Raw genomic sequence first — 23,736 nt, forward strand, 5'->3', positions numbered from 1 at the left:
AAAGACAAAAATTTTGTTACATTTAAAGCTTCAAAGTACCACGAGCACGAGGTATCTTCACAACCAGTGTCCTGACAGCATCTTTTCAGTGTACTTCCCTTCATCCTTACAAACTCAGGAAAAACTGTGGTGCCTTTTTCCTTTTGTCTCTTAACTCTCCACACATTCAGCTAGAGAACACCAGGAGTTCCAGTGCATCATCACATGAGGAAGAGGAGGGGCAGAAGAGTGAGAAGAGTGAAAAGCGAGGGAGAGATACAGAGACACTGCCCTTGGCAGGCTCTGCACCAGCCGTACAGAGAATATGCATACACGTGATGAGAGATTTTGTTGCTCCATTTTTTTGTGGTGTTTTTTTTTTTTAATTAAAAAAACATTATTCCTGCTAAGGCTGGTTGTGCAAAATTAGTTTTCAAGAACCACCATTCAGTCTGACTCTGTTCCCGTAGACAGATTTCCTATTGATCCATTTCTCACTAGCATCTTGCTGTAGTTTTTCTGCTGTTCTTCTTTGAAAGTATCTTTGACTTTTGCTCGTTTCAGACCTCCATCCCTGGAACACAGCAAGAGAGCAAGGTAACCCATCACGATTGTTACCACTATTGTTATCAGACTGTGTATTATATTAACTATCTTAGTCAACTCTAGAGTCTTAACCTAAAAGATGAAGTAGTTATTATCAGAATTTCTAGAACATCTAAGTTTAAGCATGTTTATTAAAACATTTACCTTAAGCCATAATGCTTATGCAGTCCAAATTTTGAGTTTAGTCTGTTAAAGCAGCCTACTCGTGTTGGTTAACAGGTTGCAACTACCATAGAAATTTTTGCCAACTCAGGATGCTATTTTCCTAGGCTGTAGAGGCAGTCAATCTTGTGCAACACCATAGTTGTCTCTAACCTTATACCATTCAGAGGGCCACCTGGGCCTCATAGTTTAATCTGTTTGCCCATTATCTTCACCAGAATCTTGCTTTGAAGTTTGTTTCATACAGTATTATGAAATCTAGGCATTTGGCTACTTACTGAGGTAGGACATGAGAAAATTGGAGCACTATGCCTCAAGCCCTGTGTTTTATTTCTTGTTGTTTGTCAGTTTTGCCAAGTAACTTCACTGCCACTCCTTAATCTCAGCATGAGTCTCAACATGAGAAACAATTGTGAAGGGGCCCTCTTCAAAAGCATCAAGCCTTCAGGTGAAACTCACTACACGAGAGCCACGTGCTCCAAAGACTTCATGCATCTTTTTTATTTGTACTTTCAAATACACATACGCGCATGTCAAGTTACTCCCTCGTTCTCTCCAGAGTGGAATAAAGTTATGTTGAATGCTGCGTGTCACTAAGCTAAGGGAGGAAGCACCTCTCAATCAAACTAACAACAGATAGTACATAAATTCTAACCAGGATGGCATCACTCACCAGGGAAGTTCAGTCAGTCCTCCTTGGCGAGCAATGGCTGACCTCACCCTGTTGGCAAACTGAACAGCATCTTCGCCTTCCTTCAAGGGTCACAAATCAACATAGTCAAAGCAGAGAGAAGTGAATTGAAACAGACTGCATAACACTTTTCACCTGCTGCCTCATCAAATCAGCTCACTGCCAAACAATCCATCCCTTATCATGCCAACACAATCTGATGTTCCAACGTGATAATAATTTAGCTCATATTTCCCCGACAGCATCGAAATTAGGAAAAATTTTGCTCCAACAGGATGGAACATTAGCAGTGTTGCTATTGTGAGTAGCAGTATATTTACTGCCATCCTTTGCATATTTGATGCACTGCTGATGGTACCAAGCTGCATCAGGAAAAGCTAAATCCAATCATACTTTAAAGAAAACACTAAAAAAAGTGCAGCATAAAACTCTGATTTGGAGACATGGGGTGGGTAGGAGTGTAGGGGAAAAAAGTGAGTAAAAAGAGACACTTGCAAACACCGTCACGTTCTCAAATAGTGATCAGTCAACCAGATGCTAGATTACCTTTCTAACCATTGGTGGCAGGTACCACACATTGCAAACAATGGCCCAGCTGGTCATTATTCGCAGCAGATAGCTCACGATGTTATATTTGCTGCTGTTCCAGAATGCATCTCCAAACTGAGGATCATACTGTAAAGGATCACAAAAAACAAACAACAAAACCCTTTTCCCACAGACCATCACAGCCTGTCTCAGATCTCAGGTGGATGCTTCCAGTTACATGTCAGAGTAAGAGAAAATTTACAACTGACATGTTTGCTTAGAATGAGGCCTTTGAAAAATTAGTCTGTGCTTATTAGTGCTGCGTATGACTACATGACAGAACCAGATGTCACTCATTTGCCCAAACAGCCAAAAGAGCCAAGTCTGCTGCAAGCTGCATGCTTCTCTTCCCTTCAGCACTGGGAAGGACTAGCCAGGTCTCCCTTCCTTCCAGCTTTCTGGAGGAAGTTGCTGACCCCACCAGGTTGTGTCAACCAGACTCCATAGGCTGAAGGACTTCACTTTCTCCACTTTCTCATTTCAGCCACTTGTATTGTAGGAGTCATCCACAGAATGCAGCCAATTGCCAGAGCTACTGTGCTTTCATTAGTAGCTGTACTGGAAGAGCTTCCTACCACCCTTACAAAAACGATCTCAAACTTCGAAATTCAGCAGCCAGCTATTTCCACTTACTTTGATTGCAACGGGATAGATTACTCCTCCTATTTCAAAGCTTCCCTTCTTGAACATCATCACAGACGTATTGTTTATGCAGGTGCCTGTCCAGAAGAGAAACTAAAGTGATTGCTTCGCACAGCCTACCACATTTCAGCAGCAACACCACATCAACACACACGTCTTGCACTCACAAAGGATCAAATGCAGGCCCTTTATGGGTAATCTTAAACATCTCTCCCCTGCTTGCTTTCATTCTTTGTCTTGTGACTGACTCCTTGAACAAAGCCAGAATGTGACAGACAAAAAGCACAAGGCTGAGGTTAGACCTGTAGGACAGTGAGTTGATATTCACAGGGGAAAAGAAGCAATCTTCCCATTTTTCTGCCTAAAGCTTCTCCCAGAAGACCCAACAGCCATTGTGTTGTCTTCATGTATCTCATATTAAAGATGAAAAATTGGAACACCCTACTAAAATCTAAGCCAGAGGTGAAAATACATTTGAGCACCTGAAGGCATGAAAAAAGAACAGGGATATCTACACTGAATGGAGATAAGGAGCAGTTCAGTTTCTTACCTTCTGGAAAAATTAAGATTGGAAGCTTGCTCTTATCCGCCACATGTTCCCTGAGTCTGTGGAAGCAGAAGGAAAGTTTAAAAAAATAGTTACTTTCCACTCTTCTTTCCCAAGGCAGGTGCATTAGAAGTATCTTTACATACAACACATTTGTTTGAAACCAAAGCCTTTTACTGGACACTAATTTGTACCTGCCTTTCTGTTTCTGACAAATCTGAAGCTTTCTGCAAGCCATCCCTCAGGCATTACACTGAGGCAACATCCTGTTTTCTTTCCTCTGTATTATTTTATTAATGACTGTTAGGGAAGCCAAATACACGCCATTAAATCAGTCCAATTAACTCTGACCAACTCAATCTACAAGAAATTGTAGATTTCCTATCACTACAAGGGCGTGTAGTGATAGGACAAGGGGCAATGGCTTTAAACTGAAAGAGGGGAGATTTAGGTTAGATATAAGAAAGAAATTCTTTACATTGAGGGTGGTGAGGTACTGGAACAGGTTGCCCAGAGAAGTTGAGGATGCCCCATCCCTGGAGGTGTTCAAGGCCAGGTTGGATGAGGCTTTGGGCAACCTCATGTAGTAGAGGATTTCCCTGCCCATGGCAGGGGGGTTGGAACTAGATGATCTTTGAGGTCCCTTTCAACCCTAACCATTCTATGATTCTATGAAATTGCCTATGTGAGGAAAAAAAAGTCTTGTGCAGTAGTCCCTCCAGGCTCTGCTTACTTTAACAGCAGATTTCTTAAAAAGAGGATTCTTAAACACCTACAGCTCACACTACTTGAATAATACTTGGATGACTTTGGCAAAGCTATCCTGCTGCACAGAGGCCAATGAGGTGGTGAAGAAGTTAACCTGTCAAAATTAACCTAGAAGTTCTTTAAAAATGAGGAAGAATTTCTATCACTACTACAGTGTTAATGGGTATGCCTTTGGTGATGTTCTGCAGAAAACTGCCTTTGTAAGCAGCTCATTTTTTTAACTAGACACATTTTTGCCCCTTACCCTAACGAGCAAAGCTTGTTATTTCTAGTGGCTCACAATTTCAAATGAAGCCAAGACAGTTTGGGTCACAGAAAGCCCATTTTTTCCATCAGTGTTTCTCTTCAACAGAAAATCCCAGAATTGGAAGTATCCTCACACCCATGCATATCTGAATTCATCAGACATTAGTTAACCTGATGGCTACCCAAGTGAGATGTTTTCTGACAATCTGCTGCAATCCAGGCCTTACCATAACCTGAATCATTTCACCTTGCATAAGCTTTTCAAGTCTTCCTTGGTGACCTGGGAACTCAACATTTTGACCAGTCTACTGTACCAAAGCCCACACAAGGAAGCATATTCAGGTCATTCTGAATGATCTGGTTTGCTGCATGCCACCCCTTCCACTCACTCCAAGAGCTGCTATTGAGCCACTACTATTCCAATTGCTTCCACTCCTACCTACATCTACCCATCTGTAATACTCTGCATCATTCCAGTCTACAGCAATGTGGAATTACAGACAACTCATATCCCTGTGATCAGCATTTATAAGCAGCAGTCATCATTTGGAATAAGACAACTAGATACAGCTCCTGCTAAAAGAAGATGCTTTTGCTAAGTCAGCCCTCCTGAGATCCCAAGGTTCCAAGTTCTCTGCTTCCCATTGCAACCTCATCAGCTTCTTGGGCTTCTGACTTTCCAAAGCTTGAACTCCTTATCTGGGTCTTTGCTCTTTCAGTGACTTGTCAGGGATTGCACACTCGGACATTCCCTCTGAGGCACTAGCAGGTACCGGAGTCCCACAGGCACCGCAAGCCCCGCTCCAACCCCCGCCTCACCTCTTCGTCACTAGATGGCGGTCTTTGATCTCCGAGCGTTCGAACCAGACGTGGGGACAGGCCTTGACTGTGGCTCTCTGAATAACTCCCATTAGTCCACCGTGGACCTGGCCGACCTGCAAAAGCCCAGTAAGGCATATCAGCATATGAGACGCCTGAAAAGCAGAACTTCTTCCTCTGCATCTCCCTCAAAAACACCCAACCACACTGCACACTGCAAACCAGGATTGGGCAGTGCCCACAAAAATTATGAAAATGCATTCACTGGAAGGATCCAGATGCACGCATGGAAGCATACCTCATTATTTCACCAGATGAAGAGCCTAGCACTGACACTGTCAGGACAACTTCACCAGCACGTATCTTCAACATAATTTATCCATTTCCCCATTGACTAGTGCTCAAATTAACATCTCTACTGTGAAAGTTAAGTACTGAACTCCACAATCAATACCCCACAATCTTTCCCTGCCCTCTTCCCCGCTGCTGTGGTCATCATGGATCTCCTCATACCATTGCATAGCATCCATCATTTGTCAAAATGATCGCATCTATCGGTGACGTATGGTTGGCAACACAAATTCCTCCCTTCTGAGGTTTGTTCTCCCTGCAATTACATGATTTTTTTGTTAGACTACTAGTGCACTGAGCACCACATTACACACACAACAGTTCCATAAAGCTCACAGGTGAGTCAGCGTCCAGTGTGACATTAACCTGCGGGTCAGGAAAGAGCTGTCCCGTTTGAAATGGCACACATACATGCAGAAGTACACAAATGCTTTTGCTATCATAACATCAGCTCACTTACTTGTTATGGTAATGGATGGTTCCAGACAGAGCTCTGACAAGGATACGGGAGCACGTGAGGTGGACCACTTCACTCAGATAGTTTTTCACACTGAAAGAAATCACAGGCATCTGGAGGATCCTGGAAAGCAGCTAGACACATGCACAATATTCTCCAGCCTACACAACACAACTCAGGACTGAAATTTTCCTGGTACTCTGGAGCAGAGGGATATTCCCAGCTCTACCGTTCACTTGCTACAGCAGCTCAGCCAAGACACCCTTGGTCTCACTTCCTAGGCAAGGCTGTTATCTTCTCACTGGGTATTTTTTATCCCAGCACCATTATCTTACCTACAATGCTCCCTTTAAGTCTCTCATGACAGCAAGAGGAGCCCATCAGAAACCACCAACCTCAGTGCCAAGCCTGGCAAGATGACAACCTCAGCCCAAGTTCAAACTGCCACTAACTGCAAGGCCACAAGTTTGTGGGTGGAACAGACTATCAGTAGTCTATCACTTGTAAAATCTGTCCAGTCCTAATCTTGAGCTGCTTGCACTGACGCAACTTGGCAAGTTTGTCCCTCACACATCACACACAGTACCTACCTGCTGTTTGGCAGCTGTCCTACCACTGTTGTCCCCACAATCATTGAGGTAATCCCAATGGCAGCAAGGGTAAAGCTACGGACAAAACAGACATTAAATCAAAATAAATGGCTCTGCTCATTTTAATCACTTTCCCCTTTAAAACTGAAAGGGATTCCAGGAATTCAATTAATCCTCAGATACTTGACATATCCAGTTCTGTAAATCAGTAATTCCCTGACACATTGCTCAAAATCATCGTCTAGCAGAGGCAGCAGACTCAGATACCCCAATGCACATAGTGCCAGGGAGTTTTAGAGCTCAGCCACGCAACACTTACGTTGCCAATACACATAACTTAGGGGAAACACTCACAGAAAAGATGACCGCTAGCCCTAATCTACTCTCCACAGTAAAGGGCAAGATAAAAATGTTCTGAATGGCTCCTTAACCATCCAAAGGAGAGTTTAAGCCAGTTCATCTTCTTTATCTGCTAATACTGCTTTTGGGTTAAAAAGCTGAGAGGATATTTCCCAAGAAAACACACATTTACATGTTCCCAGACTGACAAAATCCCTCAGCACCCTTGAGCTTACCGTAGAGGCAGCAGGAAGCAGTACCGAACTATAACCCCAATGACCCACACAACAGTCAGCCTCAGGCTGATATAGTGGAAGTTGACATTAGTCCTTGTGAGGAGATTCCAGGAGACCAGCTCTTCAGAGGAAAACCTTTGGGTGACTTCGTCTTCCACAATGGCCTCAAATCCTTTTCTGCAGAAGTAGAATATGTCAGAGAATTCGAAGTCCACTCGATGCAGACGTGCAATTTCTTTCTCCATAGGTGTTTCATCTCTTTCAATGATACCTTGGGAAGGGAAAGGGTAACCATATGAGGAAATAATTCAATACAGTAACAGTCATCCTCCAAACCACTTGCTGCTCTGTGTTACTCAAAGAGGCAAATTTACTGTCAGAGTCACTCCTACAATAGCAAGATCAGATGGGTAGTTGAACACAGCACACTCTTCAGCAGGCCAGTTCTAGCTCCCCTTCCTCACACAAGCACTCTCAGCAGCAAATATATCAAGTTCTGTTGTCTACTGAAGGCAAAGCAAGAAGGCAAACCCTTTCCCACCATCCGACAAGTCCTCAACTCAGTGACTGGAAGACCATCGTATGCTTCTGGAGGACCAAGCAAGACCTTGGCCTTTTCATTCCCTTTTCCTGGTGCTCTGTGTATTTAAGGGCATTTAGTCTCCTCCATGGAGGCTTCGGTGTCAGCTAGGCCTATCTCTTGTCAGACATTCTGGTGTTCCACAGTCACACTGACCTGAGACGTGCTCTACTACTACATTTCAAAGCCCCAGACTGCAACAGCTACCTGACATCTGTGCATGGACCACCTTTGAACCAAACACACCTCCCTCCTTCACAGCACAAGTCTCCTCTATAAGCAGAGACAAGATCACACTATTCATTTTAGTTTAAATCAAACACAAAAAAAAATCCAAAAAACAAAGTCAGGGAAAGTTTTGCCCAGAGGTGCCTTGAAATAATTTAGTTCAGCACTAACAGTTGTGTTTCAGTTGAACTCTGCCCACAATGCTTGGCAATAGAAAAGAAACCTGGAGAGTTCAGAATTGCAGTACAAATAGCAAGTATTCCCTCTCCTCCCCTCTTTTTGTTTTTTATACTTATGGTCTGATAGGCATCAATTTCTCACTACAGCTTTCAAAGGCAAGGACAAATTGCGTAAGCTAAATATAAAGATCAAATAGCTGCTTTCTGGTAAGCAACGCTGGCTCCAGAAATTGATGACTGAAGAAATCTAGAATAACATTTAACCAGAACCACCATCCCCTGAGACACTCAACTAGGATTAGAGAGGTCCAAGTTCAGGTTGCCACTCTGTCAGACATCCTCTGATAAATTGCATAATCTCTGTGCTTCCATGTTGAGAAAAAAAACAGGAAAGGAGGAAGCATCCAACTGTTTCAAGCTACAAGGCAACTGTCCACAAATACGCATCCCACAATTTGGAAACATGCATCCCAAGAAAGTCTTGCCAGCAGAAAAACTCTGAATATATTTGTTGTGCAAATCACACGCAACATTTAAATTACAAATTACATGGAAAACCTTTGTATTACACTGTAGCATACACATGGGATAACACAAGAATCTCCAAGACACAAGGTCCACAAATCACTGCAGTAAACACTAAAGAACAACATGCAAGAGAGATGTCAGACTGCAACAAAACCTATCAGCACCTTCAGCTCTGAACTTGGCAGCCACGACTTGCAATTCCACCAGCAGACCATCTCAATGCACTGTCCTATCACTAGCCTGTAAATATAAATCATTAATATGGCACACCCAAGCACCCACATGCCCTTCGGCTTCTAAATTATAGAAACATGCATCACATCAGATGTTTAGCAGGATGGACATTTGTGTCGTATTTTAAACCCAAACCAGAGCTCTGGTTTGTGGTTCAATTTCTCTCTCAGTCGATCCCTTAAACCTCTAATCCGTGAAACATCCAGGACTGCAGGCGAGTCAGCCCAACCTGTCTGCTCTATGCTGCTGCCGGGGTAGGAGACAGGTTGTAGCCAAAAAACTGGCCAGGGAAACTGTCCAGCACCCATCACACAAGTACCACTCTTCTCTCCAGTTCCCAGGAGAACTGGGAACACTTCTTCCTTATCCAGTCCCTGGTTCAGCATCATCCAAGCAGTTGGCTCCCCTGGCTCCTACTTCTTGGCTAAAACCAGCCCAGGGTTCAAGTTTAACACACTGCTGGCACAGCCGAGAGAACAAGGCTGCAATGTCTTGCGTCACCAGCCTGTGCTGTCATTGTCACACAACACCCCCATGCGCAAGCTGCCTTGGGACAAGCTGCTCTGAGCCAAGATCTCTGCAGCACCTGAAGGTATTCTGAACAGAACTAAACACATGCTGCTCACGTGATAGCCAACTTGTCATCAGAAGTAAACATTTAATGGCCTTTAATCCCTTGGCCACAGGCAGAGCCGAGTTTGCCAAAGACAGCTCAAAGGCAGCATTACGCAGGAGTACAGCAAACATCACTCTTCAACAAAAAAGCTGTAGCCACCACGTTACTCAGTGCCACAGCACAAGCCCCAAGCCTTCGAGCTCACACACTCGAGTCAGCTAATTATACCAGGCTCAAATTTGACAGTATCTACTTACAGGCACACCATTTGCATAAGCTTTTCTTTTAGTGGATGTCACTTTCAAAACTCTGACTTAACAGCATTTTTGTGGTTTTCAAACCCACCAACTTGAAGAGAACTACCTTTTGACACAGTCAACACCCACACTGACAGCTGAGAGCTGGTCATTCAGCTGCAATGAGATAGACATCTAGCCTCCAACTATCTGCTCAGCCAAGAGCTACCACTGGGTCCAGCACATAAACACGCTGCCCTCTAACACGTGGACCCTGAGGTGACAGCACCAGGTAATTTACCACACAGCAACTACCCCAGCCAACATTTTTCTTGGGACTATTCCTTATCACACTACTGACGCAGAGACACTGGCTGCCATTTCTGCAAACAGCTGTGAAACACACTGGATTTGGTACTGCAGAGAAAGGTGATGTCTCCTCACTCATGCTCGCTCTCGTCTTTCATATTGAAGGACATCAGTCTTCAGGGAGGACCACTTTTGCTCTGCCTGGGTATAGGAAAACTTGCCCTTGCACATGCATCTAAACCTAAATCGTGGCCTAAACCACAACAATCTGCAATGCTCCCTCCCATTCTAGCCCACCTCGTAGCAAGGACTGGATGGTCAGGAAAGATGGAAGAGATGCTACACACTCCCCTTCAGCACTTAACATGCCTACATGTACACATACATAGACACTTACCTTTACCCTGTTTTCATCAGCTACTCCGTAACTTGTTATCTCTGGGAATATCTCCTTCCTCAATAAATGTTGTATAATACAACTGGGCCTCTCCACCTGCTCGTGTTCTGTCACTTCAGGGGACGTCAACTCACATACTGCACTATTAGACCTACACCTGCCCTGGCCCTCAAATACTTTCATCCACATACAGGAACCCAGACTCCTAATCACCATTCAGTCAGTCCTATGCTTTAAAAGCTCCCAAGAGCAGGACAGAGAGCACAGCTTGGCACTGCAGACTCCGTATCTCCCCTGCTCCCCATACCTCTCAAGGAAGGGATAAGACTCCAGCTTACTGCAGGAAGAGCCACACACAGGTGGGAAAGGTTTTAATTTTAATTTCAAATATAAAAGGATATTAAAAAGTGTGCTTCAGGCCACCATTGCCATTGTGTATCCGCATCCATAAGACCGCTAGAACATAGGTATGTGGGCACCTATATGAGCTACCTCAGACCATTTTTACTATCACTAATGCACCAGACAATGGACTGCACCCAGATTAGTCCACGTTCTGAATGACAGCACCTATTAGCACTATATACCCCTCAGTCACACCTGCAAGGGGAATAGGTACTTGTAGTTTTATGGAAAGATAGCTCATAGCACATGATCTACACTAGCCAGGTCCTCTCTTCCTTTATCTTTCTTTTTTAGAGAAGAAAAAAACTACACGCTGGAATGATGAGATGTCTCGGAAGACAAGAGCTCCTGCCGTGTGGCTAAAGCAACACAGTTGGATCTCTTGCCCTCTCACTGACCCATGACATGATGGGACACTATCACCCTCACAGGAAGAAAAAGGATATCTTGCTGCATCACTGACAACCTGTGAAACACAGGTAGCAGGGCACTGATGTTACTTGGAAGGATCACTCACCCTGCCTCCCCCCTACCCCAGAAAAACACCCCACAACTTTGAGGACACCAGCGAGTAGTGATACAGGATGTATTTTTTCCTAGTCACGTTTAAGTCAGCAATTAAGTATGACAAATTTTAACCTGTTTTAAGCACTGCTGTGCAGTACCTCCAGTTTATTATTACAGGTGCTAAATGATAGTTGGATCTGTTACCACCGGAGCCTGTTTCATGCCTGGCCTGCGGAGAGTACAATACCAGTGTTTACAGTATTGATAAAGATACTCCTTTGGAGATGAAATGCACACAACCAGTTCAACAGTTCAGTTCCCTTTATTGTAGCACGTTCGCATGAGCTAATTAGTAGAATCAGGTAACAGTTGACTTGTGTACTAACTGGCAAGCTGGTCCTGTTTCCAGCTGTGCTGCCTAATGAGGGAGCACACAGAAAACACTGGCACTGCTGTCGCACGCTGCCAAAAATGAGCAAATTGACAGCAATACCAAGGCAACCAGGAACCAGGAGAAAACCAGGCGCTGGTGCAACACCTTGTTCAGCCTTCTCCTATTTCCTGGGCAAACTCAGACTGCTCTCCCTGCGCTTACGGCTCCAAAGTCTTACACCCAACTCTGACCTAGTATAGCCTACCATGACACACACACAGTATGGGTTAAGATACAGTAAAAGAACTAATTTCAAAATTAGGTTAAAGGAAGAAATATGAAGCAACTCTTCAGCTGTCTTTCTACAGATAACGAGCATAAGACGTTCATCTGACAAACACTGAGGTAACTCCAAGGGGAAAAAGGTGAATAGCAGCAGACTGAAAAAAGGGAACAAGTATAACACCACACACTTCCATCCAGCAGTCCTACAACAGAAAAAGCACTGAGCTTGGAAAAGAAAAGTGCTGTCCACTAAACATTCAGATCTCCTCAGAGATTATTAAGTGTACTCTGAAGCTGTTAGGAGTGAGATAGTTGGCCAGCAGCCCTGCAGGGAGTGACCTAAAGACAGACTTCAAGACAGAAATCAAGCTCATATTGTAACTTGAAAGCTTCCCTCAACTGAAGACAGTCTCCATTATAAGCTCTACTTTTGTTTTGTTAAAACTTAATGTTATTTCATATCATTCATTGCCTCATCCCTTGATTTTTCAACCATTCACTACTAGCCAGTAAAAGAAGCATTTCACTCTGCAGGGACAGTTCCTGTGCCAGTAGCATTGCAAAACAACTCTATGTAACAGTTAGCTCGTAACCACCCCACCTCTTCTCCAGTTCTCTCATGCACACATCTAACTTCCCCATTTGAAAAGAACTCCGTTCTGCTACTTTAGAACATTAGTCTGATCAATTTGACTTTAACCTGAGCTCTCACCATTAGCAGCAGGAGTCTTTAGCATCTGTGGCTGTGGCTTTTTGACACCTTTTTCTATCCGTATAGTGGCCCACTGTTGAAGAGAAAGAAAACGTTAATTTGAAAAATGTGGTATTCACTTAAGAGAACAGTCGCGTAAAAAAAAAACAACAGTTAATCAAAGACATCTTGCGATTTTCAAATAATATCTTCACCAGCTAATCATCACCCACCTTCCTCAGATGTATCCACAAACCCATACACACCTCCTACAAATAAGCACCGCCTCACTGTATTTAATAATGAAAAAAACCATTCACTGCTAGTCAGTACTTTCCAACTCTGCTTGCCAGTCTTCACAGACCTGACTTGGTCCTTCACAGATGTCTCAGTTCCAGTTCAGATACACAGCCACCAAGAGCCTGATAGGCCTCCGTCAGCGGTGCTACTTGCACGCTAGCCACTGAGTCGTGGCCACACGGGAAGCTCTGGGAGTCACGCTAGACAACAGCCCCTGAGCACACAACATGTGTTCACAGAGCCAACACACACAGCACAACTTAGCTTGTCTTCTTTCAGACTAGTTTTACCACGGTGAAGCAAAAAAAAAAAAGTCCTAATTGCATTAAGTCGAGACCTGCACGCATCTAACTCCGCTAAAAACCAAAACAGCATTTGCAGTCATGGTAAGTCTCATTTAAGTTCAGTCTCAGTCCAGAGAGGATCGCACCCAAGATTTTTCCAAGCTGAACTAAACTGAAATTTCCTTTGACTCTCCAACTCTTCATTTCTTGGCATTTTAGACCTCTGAGCAGCAGACAAACAGGCCAAATTAGTAGCTTTAGTGTACGCTGCAGAGAGAGAGAGAGAGAGAGAGTCCCTCCCCCTGCACTTGGGAATGGCTGTCAGCTCACTGGAGTTAACACGCTCTTTTCTAATGAGCAGGCTGAGAGAATGAGATTGAAATAGGTGACAAAGTTCTGCTTCCCAACAAGCATCAATGGTTCCCAGCAGCTCCGCTCCCCGCAAACCCCCATGGCAGAACCACAAGGGCATCAGAAGACTTCCTCTCATTTCCAGCCCTGCTGGGGTTGGAGCCAGTTTAACCTGTTCTCAGGTCAAAAGGCTTTCTTGACCTTCAGCTGACTCAGTTCCACTCAGTGCTTTTAAACAGTCCTTCTACCTCCTACGTCACGCTTCCTTTTTACTGCAGTAACAATTACAACCCCTTTGCCACCCCAAAGCCTGCCCATGATGACAGAGTAGCCCTTCTGGCCCAGATTCTTCCTTTCCCTCTGTGGCAGCTTTGCAAAGGATGGAAAGCTCAGTCAAAGAGGACTGACTTTGTGGCTCCCCATTATGGGCATTAATTCCTCCCCCACGAGCCTTAATCCTATTTCTAGGAATGCTGTAATAATAGGCATTTCCAAGACAGACAGGTGACCTGGCAGAAGTAAGCACATATCAAAGATCAGCATATTGTCCCGTTCAAGCCTTAACAACTTACTGTCCAGTCCTTAACCAGTATCAAAGGTGTACTTTGTTTTAAAAGCATAGATGGTCCTCACTGGTCTGCGCAGAAAGGACCCAGGCCAATGCTATCCCATGCAGTTTCCACCTCTCCCCTCCAACAGAGCTGTGGGGCATTTAGAGATGCAGTTCCCTTTTGAAGGGTCAGTATCGTGACTCATGGCACTATTATCTCTACCACAAAATTTCCCAGGAACAGCCAGGACAGCTTACTATATCAGGTCTCACTGAATCACAACCTATCCTGCCAATACATTCACTTGTTTTCTCAGTTCTGCTGCTGCCAAGGGAAAAGCTGTTCCAGGGACTAATTTTACCTGTAGAAGTAACGCAGTACTTTCCCACTACACATCATCCTCAGCAGTGCTATGGCCATAAAAGTTCTGGAAAAACACCAAAATTAAACATTGTTCAAGGAAGAAACTATTCATGATACCTCCATTTCTACATCTCTTCCACTAAGTAGATTTGGGAGTACAAGTAGACCAGCAAATACATTGACATAATCATTCTCTGACCAGACTCAAACTGCTTTATTCCACGAACCAAAATATCTGTAAGCAGGCAAGACATTTATTACATAGAAGAGTTAAGAACATGCTTGGCTAATGGTGTCAAGCATAAACACTAGTTGAGAAAATAAGTTTTCATCTTCCAAATCCTCTCAAACAGATAATCAAAATGTAGCACTGCCACCTTTTCCTTTGCATAACCTGGGAGAACAGCTTCCATGTGGTACACTCCCTTCACAATGCTCTTGCTACAGAAATCCTGCAGTTACAAGTCCATGCTAGACAGTGTCAAAAAGTTTAAGCCTCAGTATAAGCCATGAGGACACAGGCTATTGAGATATGCCTTTGTAATGCTCAAAAACTTGTAACATCCTACTGTACTGCAGCGTCTTTTGACACTTCGCTATGCAAAGGAGGCAGAGGACTCTTCCCAAAGCAGACAGAAATTGCATAGTCATGTAACCCAAGCAAGTTTCTACTGCTTAGACACATTTATCTACCCTATTCAGAAAAGTACCTTCCTGCTTCCAAAGTCACCTGGCCTTTGGTCCACAGGTTCATCCAACTCCAGAAAGCTGCAGTGCCCGGTCTGAGAGACAGGGGGGACAGAGACAAAAAGAACAGACTGGAGAGGATAGTTCCCTTTCCCCTCTACCCATGCCTTCCCAGGAGATGGGAGCACCGCCGCAAACTTGACATCAGCATGGCATCTTGTACAAAGGTTGCACAGAGCACTCCAGGGGACAGCTGACTTGTGCTCCACAAGTCAATAGTTCAAACAGCTTTACTTTTGGTGCCAGATCTCCCAGACGATTTAAGCATGCTTCAGAAAATGGGCAAGGAAGAGACCAACTCCCCTCCTGGACAGGAACATTTGAGTGTTCATATGGACCCATGTCTACCAGGTGCTACAGCAAACCGGTTTTAAGTCCTCTATTTCAGCTTTCTTCTTGCCTCAATCCATATTTCCAAAAGCTATGCATGTTCCAGCAACCAAGCAGCAAGACATTTTTACTTAACTTTACTTAATCTACTCCTTCCACCTATTCTCAGGCACCTGAAATAAAGGCACTACCATCAAAGTGAAAATCTGAACTTTGATCAAGTGAAAAGCTTATTTATATTCAGTTTGGAAAGCAAAAGAGACCACACATGCAGCAACATGAGTAATTTCCTTTCCTTCCTGCTAGCTGGGGATTTGCACCATCCATCGCAGCTTCAACACATTCCTAAACTGAGGAACAGCTTATGCTACAAAGAGCTGTCACAATGTAAGCTGATCCACCTCACAGAAGGGAAAACAACGTGTTTGTGTACTCAAGATCAAAAAGCATGAAACAAAATTAGAAGCCGCAGCCTCCATTCTACGCAGGAGATGAGCAAAAAACAGGCTGTCAAGTCTTAGGGATTTATCACTTACCAGTAACATTGACACACATCTAAGTGGCTTCTCCCAGTTTGTGAACTGGTGCTGAGCAGGTAGTCTCGAGTATCTTGGTGCAGACCTAAGCCTTTAGCAAGGAGTCCTGAGGCAGTTTTGGGGAATGAGTATAAAACACCAGGCTCCTGAACAGATTAAAAACAGTTCTGCAGCTGGGGCTACCCACTGAACTAACACATAAAATTAGAAAGCAGCACCATCACAGAAACTACACAAACATCAGCACAGGTCTGATTTTGAAATTTTGGTATTCCAACTGCTCAGGACAAAGTAGCTTGGATGCTTTAATCACACAAGGCACAGTCAGAAGATTCCACGCTTCATTAGGCAAGGAAAACGTATCTACCCTTCCCTGAGAAGGTTTCCCTCCTCATCCCCGTAAGAAAGGCTTCTCATTTATAAGCACCTTAAAAAAAGCAAACACACAGCAAGTCAATAGCCTACACAAAATGACCAAAAGATCTATTTCACTTATGCATCACTAAGCAATTCCCACATATATAGGACCCATGCAGTACTTTCTCGAGAAAGATCCAGTTAGACCTCAGAGGCAAAAAATCACACATTATTTACAAGAGGCGTCAAAAAAACTTATCTCCAGATAAGTCAGTTGCCCAATAGGCAACTATCTCCAAAGCCAAGCTTGACATGTTTCACGAAAGCACATCTAAAGATACTTCCTTAGGATCAATCCCAAGCCATGTTATTAGGAACACTTCCGCTGTTTCCCTCACAGATGGAGCTTTGCCTTTCACCCCGTTTATCACCTTCACATCACCTCTGGCTTAATAGCAGTGTTTGACGATTATTTAGAAGAAGAGAGAAATACTGACGATGTCTGAAACGCGCAGTCATATGGAGCTAGATCACTGGTGTTCTCCTATTTAAAGGCACTGCCAGGTCATGTTCAGAGCAAAAGTTCATACGCTAATTTAGGTGAGCGCTCCTCCTTAGAGGCTCTCTAAATCTAAATAACAACAAGAAATATTTCATAACACCTCCCGCTCAATGCTACTTTGTTTAAGGCAGCAAAATCTGCATGCCAATTACTGGGTTGTTTTGCGTGAGGAGGAGAGGAAAACACCACCACTGAGAGAAGGAACCATTTCCAAGTGAGGGCAAAAGGTCCTCTGTGGTCTCCCATACCATCTTTTCCTCATTCTCGTGGGAGATCCTTGTCACTGCCTCCAAGCAGCTTTCCAAATTCTTCTGCACACGAGTTGTATAGCAAGTCCTTCCTGGTGGACAGATATCCAAAGAACAACAAAGAGTCCAGCTCTACAGGAAGACACCAAGGGCATCAGCAACAGAAATGTCAAGCAGCTTCTTTTACACCAGCTTCACAAACTGTTACTTTAAGGTAAGCTCTGAATACAGCTATTTTTTTTTTTTTTTTAACAGTATTTGCTTATCAACAGTATCAGAAACTCCAGTGTTCACATACTGTGAAATTGAGCAGTTTCAGATCAGGGCTGTCGACCAGAAAGATGCCCTGTTAATTAGTAACGCAACCCCAGCAGAGGGTAACCCCCAGCTCTGCCAACCTTATGCAAGAAGCCATATTTATTAAATCTGTGAAAAATGTACATAATGGTCTTCACAGGATTGGAGTCTAGGTTAACACAGCCCAGGGATCCACTTCAGGAGTATGCAGCAGATTTGCTAAAATACTGTTCCAAAAGCCGGTTCAAGCCCTGTAAACAAGGGTGCATCATTCACATCAGGCACATCTCCAAGACATGCTGCTTCTTAACATCCGAGCTGGCAGCCTTCAGAGTTGTTCTCTCACTTCAGAGCTCTCCATTTCTCCTCTGCCTGGCAGTCCTTGAAGTACACCAATTGCAGAGGCCTTCACTGACACTGTGCAACGACATCAGTCAGCAAAGCTTGCTTCAGAGGCCAGTGAGTTAAAGAGGAAACAGTCAAAATCCACAATGATTCACATATTTATTAGCTTACACATTCTCCTTTTCCCTTCCCTGCCCTCATATCCAGCAACACATGCAATCCTGATGGTTCACGGGAAAAAAATGCTGCCTGATGTACTTGGGACAGGACATAACAGCCCATCCCATCTACCCTGCACAGCCACGACCTACAGTTTGACCACAGGCACTGCAAGGTCCTTTTTCTCCCCACAGATACACTATTCTCAAGTTTTTTAGGTCCTTTCACACTGCCAGGCTCATCTGCAATGCAAGTACTTTTGGCTTCACCTCCTAGCTACCCAGAAACGTTACACTCTTGTCTAGCAAAAGCACATTCCCTGCAGGACAGCATAATAAGCTATCAGAAATTGCTCCTGTTACAAGGGGCTGCTATTAAACTCAGATGGATCAGTTACAGGACATGAAAAACCTCTACGACTTCAGGCATCTGCTGTGCATTACAGCACAACCGGCAAAACCAACCACCCAAGAAATGCTTTCTCTGCTAACTGCAAGCCCCACAATCATCAGAGCCTCCAGAGATCGGCAGTGGGGAGGGGGTTGGTGGGGAGGGGGTGCATTCAAAGTGCTTACAGTCATCAACAAACCATTAGCCCAAAATACATAATAAGGTGATGTTAGTTTATAGCCGGGCACTTTCTTAACACAAGTGTGACCCAGCAACTTCACTTCTCTCAGGCTAGCTTGTTTCTTCATATTTCAAAAGTAACATGCACCACACAGTTTAAAAATACAGGAAACGTTTTCCCATTAGAAAGAGCAAGCAGGGCAGTCTGTACAAATGCTGCTGAAAAGACAATCATACTGTCTCAGGGAGCTAGGCACAATCCAAAGAAAATAGCAAACTGGAAAAAAAAAAAACAAAAAACCACAAGAGTATTGGAATTAGTTCTTAACAAGGTGAGCTGCAATCCGTCAGCAGAGATCATCACTCAGGGGGCTCATCACTACTGCCAAATATATAGGCATACAGTCCAAACTAGTCATCCAGATTTTCTGCAAACTGATGGCAATAGAGAAACAGATTGCTCTGTGTACTGGCTGCTCTAGGGGCCTTAAGGAAAGATAAATCACTCTGAAAGGCTGGATTTCTCCACTGCTTGACAAGAGAGCTCGAACGTTATGCTTGCAGGTGCCTTAACTCCAACTCGTAGTAAAGCTTATAAAAGAGGCAATGAACTAAGACGAAAAATGACACCAAGTAAAGACACGCTAAATTTAAAATCAGAAGCTATCTGACAATCTTTAAAAATAAACAGTGAGAAATGCAGCATGCTGTGGTGATCACAAGAGGCAGTCCCTAGCATTTCAGCAATAGGAAAAATTTCTGTGGCAAATGATTTCACAAGCACCAGCACAGCAGGTCACTAGCCCAGACTAGCTCCTCATAGGAGCAAACAGCTGCTGGAGATGCTTTTGTAGCAGTAATCCCACATTAAAAAAAAAACAAATACACTAACATGGTGCCAGACATGCTTCTATTAAACACTGAAAGGGAAGCCACAGGCAGAAGAAAGTGAGTGGTTTCCCTAAAAGCTTGCATAGTTTGGTAAGGCAATTCAGGAGCAAGTTAATGTACTTCAAGGAATACCTACATGATGGGGAAGGTAGGTTTTCTAATATAAAGTTGTCTGCCCTGCTGTACTTCATTCCTCTGGTACTAGCGTAGCTGATCATGCTTTTCTCCTCTTTTTCCCCTTATCACATAGGAAAACATACAATCACATAGGAGAAAATATACTCACATACTCCACATAAAGCTGGTCACCCCCACTGCAGTACTAAAGGGTCAAAGGCAACCCACAACAAAACTTAACAGCAGCATATCTGCAACGCTGCTATCTGTACATGTTGCATTTTGCTTAGAAGCATGTGCCTTGCTGAGGCAGTCCAGCATAGAGAAAAAGCTATTGTGCACCAACTGATCTCCATTGTCAGCAATGTCAGACAGGCCAAGCACAAGAACACTTTGTTCTTAAAAGGAGCTTGCCATCTCCCTTTTCTTCGGCCATGCTTGCAGCACTGGGAACAAGCTTCCGCCCTCCTGAAACAAGCGGGAAGAGATTTATTTTTATTGGCTGGAAAAAATTCAAGCCCAAGTATAGAATCATCCTCAACTTGCTCCATACCACAACCTAGATGACAACTGTTTGGAATAGATTACCCAGAGAGGTTGTGGATGCCCCCTCCCCGGAGGTGTTCAAGGCCAGGTTGGACGGAGCCTTGAGTAGCCTGATCTAGTTAAGAGGCATCCCTGCCCATGACAGGGAGGTTGGATTAGATGCTCTCTAAGGTCCCTTCCAGCCTATGCCATTCTATGATTCTATGAACACCACAGACTCATTTTTATATGCCTTGTTCCATCCAACATGACAGTGGACCAGCAAACATGCCACAGCAAACCGTAGACTCTCCATCTAATTAGTGTTGGACTATGCTGCCCACATTGACAGACTTGGACCCTCACAACAGATTAGCTTTAATAAAGCACATGTTGTTACCTGACAATATATGCTGTGTAGGAAGCAAACAACAGTTACTGTGTCCTCCCACCATGCAAATATGTGAGATATAAACAAGCAAAGCCAAAGATCAACTGGGTATTCAGCTTGGTGCACAAACAGCCACCCCTCTGCAGACAGTTCCTGCGATCTAGCCCATCAAAGAGGCAACAAAGGCATCAGCAGCAGTGCCAACTTGAGTGCTCTGCAGGCCCCAAGAGCCCACCCTCCTGCGAAGCCACAGGGGAGACCACCTGTGAGATTCAGGGCTGGAAGCCAAAGAGAAAGCTTAAGGAAGCCATTAAGTTAACCACTGTGCTGGAAAAGGTCTCAGCCATGAGAGACTGTGGCATTCTACGACTCAACATAGCCACAAAACAGACCACTGCTTCTCCACGGAAAGCCTGCACACTCAATTCAACAGCCCAGGAAGTTTCAGACACCCCAGCAACTGCACAAGGCCAGCAGCTATGTATTTAACACTTCCCATTGTTAACGTGATTTTTGGGCAGGGAAAAGTCAGGTGTGACAGCATGCACCTTCAGGGGCTCTTGCAGGTGCTGCTTGGAACTGGCTGGCAGGCTATCAGTCTATCTCTGTCAGGCTGCTGACCAAGGCAGACTTGTGAGCCAAGGAACAGGAGGCGTTTCACAACAAAACACTTCCTTTCAGGCGTTCTCCCCATGCAGGTATTCTGAGGGCACAAAGAATTCACAGGCAAAGAAAGGCCAAACTGAGATAAAGTTGTGATTACGACTCGCTTCACTCTCCCGCAGCGAGTCCAACTTATCAGACTCTTCTCAGAACACTTCCCAATTTGTCATTAGCTTTTAAATATATATATAAATGTCATACACAATTATGTATTAATATCATATATTTTAATATAATGAATGGCATGTAATTCCAGAAAGCATTTCACACAAAAGTAACGGCAACTCTCAAGATAAGTCATTATTTCCTCCCTTAGGCAACAGAAGAGCTCTTACTCTCAACCTAACAAGTCACCATCGTCAATATGCCATCAGCTGCTTCTCCATACTTCTGCCCAAGGCATTCTGAGTCACCTCTTAGCATCGTAACATTTGATGACACTAAAAAAGTAATGATTAATGATCTAAGAATAAAGAATGTGAATTGTTGTTAATCACAGGCGAAGGCAGGTCATACAAACAAGGCTATCTTACTAGGCCATCTGGATTGCTCCCTCAGGCCAGTGTGACCTTCACCTCCTTGGCTTCTGCTTTTTTCCCAGTAAAAACTGCATCTTCTACCCTTAGCAGTTATCCTCATACCATTCAGGGCTCCAGCAAGTACTTCAAGCAGCTTCATGCTCACCTAAAGCCTTAAAACGTTTTAACTTGGGATGCATTTAACAGATGCCATTTTAATAGCCGAGCATCTTGAAGGCATTGAAGTACATGCACAAGTTTTGACTGAAAACCTCATAAAACAAGATTAAATTAGGCAAGACCACAGTCACATACTGATGTGCACTGCATTGCCACAGACTCTGCCTTGTATCACTTTACTCTTCCTCCTTACAACTGTTCTGTCGATTTGGGTTCCTTTGAAAAAGCATTAAGGATTTGAAGTAGATCATTTCCAATCAGATCATTTCCACCAGCCATTTCAAAACGCTCTTCACATTATGGGCTTCGGAGAGAGCATTTTCACACACGTACGAACTATATCCCACCCAGAAAGCAGTTCCTCTGCGAGAAGTTCACTTTCCCAGAGTATTCGTGGAAAGATGGTGACGAAGCTCGATTCCGATGAGAGTCCAGTCTCGGAGCGTCAGCACTCCTGGCACTTGCTGTCACTGGTGCTGGGCATGCTGCCAGACATTTATGCCCTCCAGGAGCATGACCCCACGTTATTTCTCTCAGGTGGTGACTGGCTGACACCAAGCAGAGACAACCGCACCCGGGACATGGTACAACCTCAGGTAACAAGGTTTATTTCGCGATCCCGCAGGTTCAAGGAGCGCACACCATCTGCACAACCTCTAAATCCATACGGATTTAGGTTTCTGCCCAAGGGCTCGAACTCCAGGACTGTATACAAACGGGCACAGACGATGCCGGACAGGACGCACCCCCCCCCCCTCCACTGCCCGCGCTCCCCGAGGCAGGTCGAGGGGACAGACGGAAAAGCCGCCCCCATCCCCTCGCACCTGCCGGCGGGGCCTCGCCGTCCGCCCCGGCCGGAGCGCGGCTGGAGGCGGCGGCAGAGCCGCTGCGCTTCCTCCGGCCGGAGGGAGCCGTGCCCGGCCGGCGGGGCCCGGCCAGGGCTCCTCACGACAAGGCAAAAACGCGCCGGCGCCTCTGGCGAAGGGGCGCTGCCGGAGAGCGGCAGCCCGCGCCGGGGGAAGGTCCCAGCCCCACCAGGGCGCCCTCCGCCTCACGCCGGCCCCGGGCGGCACCTCACGGGGAGAGCCGTTCCGGAACCCCCGGGGCGGCGGCACAGGCCCCGCGGGCCGCCCGCCGCCCCCCGCACGGCGTGCGAGGGAGAGCGGCGGGCTGAGGGGACGGCGGCCCCCGCCTACCTCCAGCGTCTTCACCAGGAGCCACATGTAGGCCTCGGAGATGCCCAGCGAGACGCCCAGCGCAGAGGGCAGCACGATGAGGGCGAGCACCAGCGCCAGCCACGCCGCGCCCAGCCGGGCCGCCACCGAGCCCACGTCCTCCATGGCGGCCAGCGCCCCACGACACCGCCGCCGCCAGGGAAAGGGCGGCCGCTGCCACCCACCGCCCTAAAGCCCCGCGCCCGCCCCGCTCCGCCCCGCTCCGCCCGCCCGGGGCCGGGCAAGGGCAGCGGCGGGGGAGGCCGCACCGCCCCGCGGCTGCATGAAGTCGGAGGGAGGTGGGTGTTTCCGCAGCGGGTGTCTTCTCGTAGAGGCGAACAGAAGGTGCTCCTCGTCGAACGCGTCCTGCTGGCAGCACAGCGCTAGGGAAGTGGTGCCGGGGGGATAGAAAGCAGCTAAAACCAGGCCGCTTCCAAAGTAAAAACTTCTCCTGTAGGAAAATCGGCTCCCGCGGAGCTGGGCGGGAGAGCGGCAGTACCGGTGCAGCGTAGCGTTGTGCTGCACGGCCGGGGCAGGGGCAGGGAAGCCGCGGGCAGCTTGAAAAGAGCAGCTCGAGAAGCAGGAGAGAAAAGGGAAATTGGGGAAAGCTCGTGCATCTATGAACAGCAAAGTAGATAACGGCAGTTT

General features: G+C 45.5%; 1 protein-coding gene across 1 annotated transcript; it reads right to left on the bottom strand.

The window, feature by feature from the left end:
- Positions 1-426: 426 nt before the first annotated feature.
- LOC104382787 (glycerol-3-phosphate acyltransferase 3) lies at positions 427-23,214 on the bottom strand. The gene is made up of 12 exons (XM_086611702.1): positions 23,071-23,214; positions 12,611-12,683; positions 7,022-7,292; positions 6,447-6,521; positions 5,860-5,949; positions 5,562-5,655; positions 5,049-5,164; positions 3,219-3,274; positions 2,660-2,745; positions 1,985-2,113; positions 1,421-1,500; positions 427-553 (listed from the first exon to the last, which is right to left on the bottom strand). Exons 1-12 carry the CDS (start codon positions 23,212-23,214, stop codon positions 427-429), a joined length of 1,341 nt encoding a protein of 446 aa, XP_086467828.1.
- Between the last annotated feature and the right edge of the window lie 522 nt (positions 23,215-23,736).

Source organism: Tauraco erythrolophus, chromosome 5 (assembly GCF_009769465.1).
Source record: "Tauraco erythrolophus isolate bTauEry1 chromosome 5, bTauEry1.pri, whole genome shotgun sequence".
In the NCBI taxonomy this organism is placed as follows: Eukaryota; Metazoa; Chordata; class Aves; order Musophagiformes; family Musophagidae; genus Tauraco; species Tauraco erythrolophus.

Excerpts from the sequence above, each read along its gene's own strand:
- LOC104382787 (XM_086611702.1), bottom strand. The coding sequence starts at position 23,214 with ATGGAGGACGTGGGCTCGGTGGCGGCCCGGCTGGGCGCGGCGTGGCTG. Across the intron at positions 3,275-5,048 it reads CGCCATCTAGTGACGAAGAG|ACTCAGGGAACATGTGGCGG; the intron begins GTGAGGCGGGGG and ends CTGCTTCCACAG. Across the intron at positions 2,114-2,659 it reads TCTATCCCGTTGCAATCAAA|TATGATCCTCAGTTTGGAGA; the intron begins GTAAGTGGAAAT and ends GATCCTTTACAG.